Consider the following 9,207-nt stretch of genomic DNA (forward strand, 5'->3'; position numbering starts at 1 on the left):
GGTAAAAAAGCACTGAGTCACATTTTGGATGCACCCTTGGAATCTGAGGCCCTCTCGTTAAGACACCAGAGCAGGACACCGGGGCCAGAGCAGTGCCAGGAACAGATGATCGCTGCTGCCGTTCTCTGGGGTATGGGGAAGGTGGCTCCAGTGTCCCCTGCTGAGAATGAGCGAGGCGTCAGCGTCGCTGTGGCTGTCAGACGTCCCCCCCTGCCCCTGGTCTGGGCAGATCTCACGCTGCGGGCACAGCCGGGCTGGTGAGGTCTTGAGAACACAGCCATAAGAAGATAGAGAAGGCGGTCCCCCTCTCACTCGGGCGCCGCAGGGGCTTGGATGCTGGGCGTGTGTCCTGTCATTGTCCTGCTGCTTCCTTTTCTCCTTTGGGTGGAAGACGCCACGAGCGAAGCAGAGCGGCTGAGCGTGTGGAGCGCTGCAAGGGCGCCTGCTGTGTTCCCCGGTGAACCCCCTTTTCCATTCCGTCCTTTCTGTTTCATTTCCGCCTAGGCCGTTCGCCGGCTGCCCGCAGCACCATGGATCTGCACCTCTTCGACTACGCCGAGCCAGGCAACTTCTCCGACATGAGCTGGCCGTGCAACAGCAGCGACTGCATCGTCGTGGACACCGTGCTGTGCCCCAACATGCCCAACAAAAGCGTGCTGCTGTACACGCTGTCCTTCATTTACATCTTCATCTTCGTGATCGGCATGATCGCCAACTCCGTGGTGGTCTGGGTGAACATCCAGGCCAAGACCACCGGCTACGACACGCACTGCTACATCCTCAACCTGGCCATCGCCGACCTGTGGGTGGTCGTCACCATCCCCGTCTGGGTGGTCAGCCTCGTGCAGCATAACCAGTGGCCCATGGGGGAGCTCACGTGCAAGATCACGCACCTCATCTTCTCCATCAACCTGTTCGGCAGCATCTTCTTCCTCACGTGCATGAGCGTGGACCGCTACCTCTCCATCACCTACTTCGCCAGCACGTCGAGCCGCAGGAAGAAGGTGGTTCGCCGCGCCGTCTGCGTCCTGGTGTGGCTGCTGGCCTTCTGCGTGTCCCTGCCCGACACCTACTACCTGAAGACCGTCACGTCGGCGTCCAACAACGAGACCTACTGCCGCTCCTTCTACCCCGAGCACAGCGTCAAGGAGTGGCTCATCAGCATGGAGCTGGTCTCGGTGGTCCTGGGCTTCGCCATCCCCTTCTGCGTCATCGCCGTCTTCTACTGCCTGCTGGCCCGCGCCATCTCCGCGTCCAGCGACCAGGAGAAGCAGAGCAGCCGAAAGATCATCTTCTCCTACGTGGTGGTCTTCCTCGTGTGCTGGCTCCCCTACCACGTGGTGGTGCTCCTGGACATCTTCTCCATCCTTCACTACATCCCCTTCACCTGCCAGCTGGAGAACTTCCTCTTCACGGCTCTGCACGTCACGCAGTGCCTGTCTCTGGTGCACTGCTGCGTCAACCCCGTGCTCTATAGCTTCATCAACCGTAACTACAGATACGAGCTGATGAAGGCCTTCATCTTTAAGTACTCTGCCAAGACGGGTCTCACCAAGCTCATCGATGCCTCCAGGGTGTCGGAGACGGAGTACTCCGCCTTGGAGCAAAACGCCAAGTGACGGGCCCCGCGGGGCCTCGGGGACAAGCGTGCGCGCTTCCTACACGGCGCTGGGTTGCATCGTCTCCAAGAGTTCAAGCAAGGCGCCTTGGGGCTTGAGGCCTGAGTCGCGTGAAGTGGGGAAGCAGGTGCCACCGTGGGCCCTTCTCCTCTTTGTCCGGCTGCCGGGGTGGCTGTCACGGGGCCGTGCGTCCTGACGGCGTGGGCCGTGCTGCGTGACCCTACTACTTACTCGTCCAAGCTGGTTGCGCGGCGGGCTCGCCTGCACTTCTGTAAAATAGGACTTTCTGTGTTCCCTGGAGGTTTTACTTGGTGACTTGTATTTAAGTTTTAAGACTTTATTTTCTCATTATCGGCGTACCTTATAAATGTACTTGAAAGTTTAAATATATTTTATAAAAATCGTATGGGCGCTGTCACATACGATACATATACATACGCTGACATATATTCAGAGCGTTGTAGTTTTAAGACTAGTTTGATTTCAGTTTTGACTAAGGATGACATTAATTGTTAGCTGTTTTGAAATTTTATATATATATATATATATATAAATATAAATATATAAATATATAAATATATGCCGGTCTGGGCTGAAATGTTTTATTTACGATAGTTTTATATCTGTGTGGTGCTTTGCTACCTGCATGGGATATGGGACAAGAAGGATGCTGTAAAGCAGTTTGTGATATTAATTGTATCTTAAAGTTACATTAAAAATGCGAAACGAAGCGGAACCTCTCCAGGCTGCAGCGCCGCGCACAAAGTTTTGAACAGTCTTATTTCGGAGAGTTCTCTCAATTTGTAAGTTATTTTTCTTTTTTTTTTTTTAAATAAAGATTTGTTTTTCCTAAAAAAGGCATCTGCGTCTCAGTGTTAGAAGCATGTTTGGCATTTAGGTGGCATGTGTGGTAATAACAGTACAAATATATACGGCACGACGGGTTGTCCTAATATGTATAAGAGAAGGGCGCCACCATAACGGCAAAACCCCAGGGGTTCACTTGTGGAAATGACATAAAGGGGAAAACATTCGAATGTATTGAGGGTTTGGGTTATTTATTTATTTATTTTTGAATTTTTTTAAAAAAAAATTTATCTATTCGTGAGAGATGCAGAGAGAGAGAGAGAGAGAGGCAGAAACAGGCAGAGGAGAAGCAGGCTCCCTGTGGGGAGCCCGATGTGGGACTCGATCCCAGGACCCTGGGATCACGCCCTGGGCTGAAGGCAGATGCTCAACCACTGAGCCACCCAGGCCTCCTGGATTTGGCTTTTTTAAATTTTTTTTAATTTTTTATTTTTTTTTATGTCATGCAATGTATTTGCAGGGAAGAGGTGGTTGGGAGGTGTGGCTTTCAAGACCACATTGGTGCTGGGAGGTTCTCACCTGCTGTTGGCTCGGAATCCTTCAGGGCTCAGGACTCATGTCGTTGTGCATGACCTCGTGTGCTCCCAGGGCCACATGTCACAGCCCCTTGATGCTCCCCTGCTAAGGTCCTGTGGTATAAGTCCTGCTTTCTCTTTCTGCATACGTGACAAACTCTTCATTTAAAAGATAAAACCAATCAGGGACCCTCTTCTTGAGGCCATGGGGTGAGCGAATCGGCAGCCTGGGCATTACCAAGTAATTCCCCCTTGATGAGTGGCTGGAAAGAGCACTTTGGGAATGGCCCATTCTGCTGTGGCCTCACCCACCCTCTGTGGGACCACAGAGTGGTGGAGACCTTAGCGGGCAGGTGCGTCCGGGCGGGATCTGATGGGGAGGACCCGGCTCCCCAAAGCTGCCCTTAGCATCTCCACCTCCGATGGGACTGATGCAGGGTGGAGAGCTATTTGCCAACACAAGGGTGGACCCCGGCCAGGAGCTCCACTCTCCCCTGTGGGTTTGGGGGCTGCTACTGTATAGGAAAGTCCCTGTGCATGTTGGCTCACCCATAGACTCGCGGTGGGCTACCCCCCCCAGCAGCCCCCCAGAGCCCACGGACCGAGCCTGCTGCGGTGGTGGTGGGAGGGGCTCCTATTTCCTCAAAGGGCTTGTAGCTGACACTTTTGAAACCAGGGTTATAAATTAAATATCTAAATATCTGCTTGATGCACACACGTGTTCTCAGGTGCGTGTGCGCCTTGCCTTGTTCCAAATAGGATTCCGGTTGGATGACAGTAGTGTAGTTAGTGGGACAGCAGCCCAACCACAGGTGAGGATCCCAAGAGCCAGGACGAGCGAGAGCAGGATACCAGTGAGTCATGCCCCCAGACACGTGTTCCTGACCATAGGAAGGGATTGCAGCTTGCTCCCAGCTTCCTGGGGGTCTAAGTTCAGAGGGAAACACACTCACCACATAGTAAATTCGAGCCCTAAGCTCAGCTGTGCAGTAGGTGTGATAGAGAAAGTCATTCAACTCGATTTCTATCTCGAGGCCCTGACTCAATTCAGAGATGCTCCCCACAATTGCCCAATCACCTTGGGGTTTTGGGCAAGCTCTGCAGGGGGTGATGTGGGGAGGAGAGTCGGGGGTGGTCCTCACCGTCTGTCCCTGCCATCATCTTCAGAAATGTGCACGGCCATAGGGCTCCTCTGTGTCACCCTATCGCAGAGTCTCCTTCTATTGTTTTCCAGCCTCACGTTGGGTCGTGGGGTCCTCGGGTCCATGGTGGACTGCCCTGGCCCCTTTCTGGTTTCTGACTCACCCAGCTGCCCCCTCCTGCACTGAGGGGTGGAGGGAGGGAGGGCGTGCAGAGGCTGAACTGATTCTAGACCTACCACGCAGCCACCTTTTGCTTTGTGGGGGTTGCCCATCTGCCCACAGACCCCAGGACGTGGTGCCCTCGACCTCTGTGGGGTCTCTGCGGTGCAAGCTCCATCCCAGGGAAGCTGCGGTGACTAAGCTCTCTCTGCTCCTAGCAACCCCCTTCTTTGTGCTGCCTGGGGCTTGAAGACTTGCCCCAGATCACCCCGGTTAATCCGGACCCCAAAGCCCTTCTTCCTTGGATCTCTGGCTCTCATACCTTTCCCACGAGCAACGGCGCTGGACTGCGGCACTGCAGGTGGAAGGTGAAGGCGCAGGTCAAGGGGCACAAAACTCCGTGGAAGGGGAACGGATGATCCGTTAATATTAAAGAAATCCTGTCCCACCCACGTGGATGTGGGTGTGGAGTTGGGAGGAGTTGTGTGCCAGGTTTGGGGTATGAGGTGGGCTCTAGGGGGAGGAAGGTTGGGGCAGAAGATCCCTGGGTCTCCTCAAATTCAGAGTCCAGAGAGCCTCACGCTGACATTTCTCCCTTTTGAGGTTCATTCGTTTGGCATCGTTTCGGAGGGAGAGATCCCTGAAAATGCCAGCCCCGCGAGACGGTCGTGAAGTTGTTAGTAATTCAGCGCACGACGCGTTTGGACCCAGGAAGGGTGGCTGGGCTGCAGGAGAGGATGGGACGTGGGGTGGAGAGAGAAGCGACCTGGAGCCCCCACCTCCCTGGAGACGGGGGAAGGCTCTTCGGCTCCAGCGTCTCCCTCGGACCCGGCTCCAAAGGCAGCAACAGGCCTGCACCGGGGGCCCGAGCGGACAGGCAGCTCGCGTCGCTAGTGAACCCCTTCCACGTGCGCCAGGGTATCAGCAGCCTCCTGGGACCTGCAGCTGAAAACACCACACGTAAAATCCTGGGGGCATCAAGGAATAAATCTGTCCCCTGGATAACGGCTTCAGCCCTCCCGGGAGACTCAGGGCAACCTGGCCCGAGAGCTGGCGGACACTTGCGTTCAGATCTCTTACTGGGTAACAAGAAGTTGAAAATCGCCAGGCTGGCTGCTTCTGGAGGGCCCCCCAGGAGGCAGCTGCTTGAGGATGGAGTCTATTTAGGAGGCACGTGGTTCTGTCTCCCTGGGCCTCCCCTCCCTGGGGTCCAGGCGACTCCCCATCCACGCTAAGCCCAGTATCCCCAGTGGACAGACACATGGGGAGCTGTGAATGTTCACCAGATGGGGCTGAGTGCAAGGGCTGATGAGTGCAGGGGGGTCCCCACAGTCTCCTCCTAGGGGTTTGGGCTTTGCTCCTAAACCGTAGGGACGTCTCTGGGTGGATGCATGGCCCTGAGATTTCAGTCCATCTGGGGTGATGGTCCCCCGGGGGTGGGGGTACTAAATGCTTGAGAAGACCTGCCACTGTTATAAAGAAAGCACTTCCCACCCCTTGTCCTGCTCTGGGAACTGCCAGGGAAAAGCCCCTTACGTCCTGGGTGGTGCACAGATGTGCAGGGCTCGCCGGCAGCCCCGAATCTCGACACCAACAGCCCTTGATACGGAATGACAGCGGCTTGGGTCAGGCGTGATAGGAAACTGACTGACATATTGTAGGCAGTTTGCATTTGCCACGATTTTATAGTTTCTTGGGATGTAACCCCACCCTAAGCCGGGGAGGCCCGTGATCAGATCTCTGGCGCACTCTCGTCTTTCCAGGCTTGTCTGACGGCCACCGGTGACTCTCTGTTCACCTGCGTGTGGCTGCATGTGGCCGTACACACGGCCTCCGTCTGGATTTCCCAGGGCCCTGCTTCCCAAGGACCGAGATAAGTGGCCCCGGGGGAGGACTCTTACTGAAGGAGGGGACGGTCATCTGTATGGGATGAGAAGAGCGATGGGCAATTTTGGTGTTTCTCTTATTTTTTTCAAAAGCTGCCTCTTGGTTGGCTTTTCATATGCTTATTCACTCAGACCTTTCCATGTGGGATTCAGAACGGCTGCCAATCATGTCATTTCTCGGGAAAACGCGGTGACCGTCAGCGGTTGGTCACAATATAATGTTCCGAAGCAACCGAATGGAACAGATAAAAACAACAACAACAACAAAAAAAAGTCTGAATTTCCATAGTTATTTCCGGAACTAAACTGATTAAAATCATTTCCTAGGTAGGTCGGAATCTTCCCTTTAACAAGTTTTAGGAGAAACAGCAAAGAGCGAGTCATTGTGGCAATGGCATTAAATCTGCTTGGGTGACTCAGAATGTATGTTGGCACGGCAACATGTCATGGGGCGAGCCGCAAACACGACGTGTCGGTGGCCGCCGCATGTCTGAAAGGGCCCCGGGCTTCGCTATACCATGCTGGATTTGCTTCCTTTTAGCCTTTCACAGGAAAGCGTTTGAAGCTGATCTTTTCATTCCCTTTCGCAGAGCTGTAATCAATAGGAAGAACGCATTAAAGGTTTTCCCGCCGCCGCCGCATTTCTCAGGGTCGTTGTTGGAAGTGCGGATTGTGTTTTATGCGGTACTGTAATGAGAATTTGAATTTCGTGTGGAGCCTGAAGTATAAATGAAAAGTCGTCAGTGGCCCAGCTGTGCAACCGATGGACGGCTTTCTCTGCAATTTATCCCACACTTGTTCCCGTTAATGTATTCATCCATCCATGCGCTTGTTCATTCAGTCGCAGATCGGACGGGCTCTACCGAGGGCCCACTGTGTGCCAGGCACTGTGCTTGTCTTTAAAATGTCAGAGATGGCCAGGGCTTTGTGTTTCCTTTTGATACGCTCCCAGCCTGGAAGGGGAGAGGTGGACAATGAGACGTCGAGGGGGATCGTTAGAGGGCGGCGCGGTGAGAAGGATCCAGTGGTCTTGTTCTGGAAACAGCGCCCACCGGAGAGAGTGATCCTTTTTTTTTTTTTTTTTTTTAAAAAGATTTTATTTATTTATTCATGAGAGACACAGAGGGAGAGGCAGAGACACAGGCAGAGGGAGAAGCAGGCTCCGTGCAGGGAGCCCGATGTGGGACTCGATCCCGGGTCTCCAGGGTCACGCTCTGGGCCGAAGGCAGGTGCCAAACCTGCCGAGGCCCCGGGGATCCCCGAGAGTGATGCTTTACAGAAGGAACCGGGGGAGCTTCCGAAGAAGGGGTCCTGCTCTCCCAGCCTGAGGACGGCCAGGCTCCAGCAGGCAGCCCCAGGGGGCTCGGCAGGCCTCGGCATGTCGCTGGGATGCCGTCACGCTTGAGAGGGCATGTGTTATGGGGAGGTGAAGGCATCTGAGGGGCGGCCAGAAGTTCATGAGTGCTGACATCGCCCACGACTGTGTGATAGGAGCATATTTCCAAGTGGGAATTAGACATCTTAATGGCCACCCCTGTCCCGGGGACAGAAAATGAGGCCTGAGGACAAGCAAGTCAGGGGAGCGGCCAGTGAGGCTTCGGGCAATCTGCACTCCGCCCTCAGCAGCTCCAGAATGTACCTTGGGAGCCCCGTTTCCAAAAGGAACAGGCGGTTCTCTGCGAGCCAGACCCCGCTGGCTGTCCCGCGTGGTGGCCCGACGGGTCCTTGCTGTGGCTGCGGAGGGACGGAGACCACGCCGTAAGTGCCAGCGTCCCACCAGCTCCCCCAGCCCGCCCAGAGTCTGCGTCTGCGTGGTCTTCTCTCCCCCCTATCTCACGTACGGTCTTTAGGCCGAGGGTTCGAGCATCTGCTACCTACAAACCGCAATCGGGGCCCTGCCCGGGGTGGCAGGAGGAGCCCCCGTGCAGTGCTCCCAGCCGCCCCTTCCTTTCTTACCTGGGCGGTGCACCGGCCTGCCAAAGACCTGACCTGCGCCCCTGAGCTGGTGTCCTGGGCACGGGGGGCTCCAGGTCGGTGAAGAGGACTGGAAATGTCCTGGAGGTCACAGGGCCGAAGCCAGGGAGCATGGGGACGTGAGGGCGCAGCCCCGATGCCTCAGGCAGGACAGAGACCAGAGCACCTCCATCTGCGTCTTCCCTTCCCCTCCTGCTTCCCGCTCCCTCCCTGGGGCTCGGCACTCAGTGGGGAGAACTGACAACCACGGCGGCGGCGGGGGCGGGGGAGCTGCTGTGACAAGATACCGAGGGGGCTTAAACAACAACTCATTTTCTCGCAGTTCTGGAGGCTGGAAACCGTAGAGCAGGGAGCTGGCATGGTGAGGCTTCTCTTGGTGTGTGGGTAGTGGCTCTCTCGCTGGGTGCTCACGGGACCCCTTCTTTGTACACACTGGGGGGATGGGGCCAAGCGCTTGGCATGTCTTCTTTTTTAAAAAAAAATATTTTATTTATTCATGAGATACACACACACACACAGAGGCAGAGGGAGAAGCAGGCTCCATGCAGGGAGCCTGACGCAGGACTCGATCCCAGGACCCCGGGGTCGCGCCCTGGGCTGAAGGGAGATGCTCAACTGCTGAGCTACCCAGACGCCCTTGGCATCTCTTCTTAACAAGGCCACTGATCCCAGCGGACCAGGGCTCCATCCCTATGACTCCATTTCATCTTCGTCACTTCCTCGGATGTCCTGTCTTCAAATACAGCAAGCCTGGGAGTGGGGGTGGGGGTTTAGGGCTTCGGCATATGAATTTTGTCGGGACAGGGGGCAGGAACACTCGGTCCATAGCCCACAGGGTGTAATGAACTTCCTGAGCGCTTGCGGTGCGCCGGCCCCTCGCAGAGACGGGAGGACACCTCTGTGTGCCGCCGCGCCCCACCCCAGCCAGCCAGGTGGGTGCTGGGGAGGATGCTCACGTGTGTGCATTCCCTTCTCAGAGACAGGAAACGGGGCCCGAGGGAGCTTGTGGGGGCCCCCGGCCTGCCCCTCCCGCCGTGATCTGGAA

At 55.6% G+C, this 9,207-nt stretch overlaps 1 protein-coding gene across 1 annotated transcript; it reads left to right on the forward strand.

The window, feature by feature from the left end:
• Window positions 1-502: 502 nt before the first annotated feature.
• ACKR3 (atypical chemokine receptor 3) lies at window positions 503-2,480 on the forward strand. Its single transcript, NM_001003281.2, is given in 1 exon segment — window positions 503-2,480. A coding segment is annotated over 1 exon segment (1,089 nt). The 5' UTR covers window positions 503-530; the 3' UTR covers window positions 1,620-2,480.
• The last annotated feature ends 6,727 nt before the right edge of the window (window positions 2,481-9,207 follow it).

The sequence above is a fragment of the Canis lupus genome, chromosome 25 (genome assembly GCF_011100685.1).
Source record: "Canis lupus familiaris isolate Mischka breed German Shepherd chromosome 25, alternate assembly UU_Cfam_GSD_1.0, whole genome shotgun sequence".
Taxonomy (NCBI): Eukaryota; Metazoa; Chordata; class Mammalia; order Carnivora; family Canidae; genus Canis; species Canis lupus.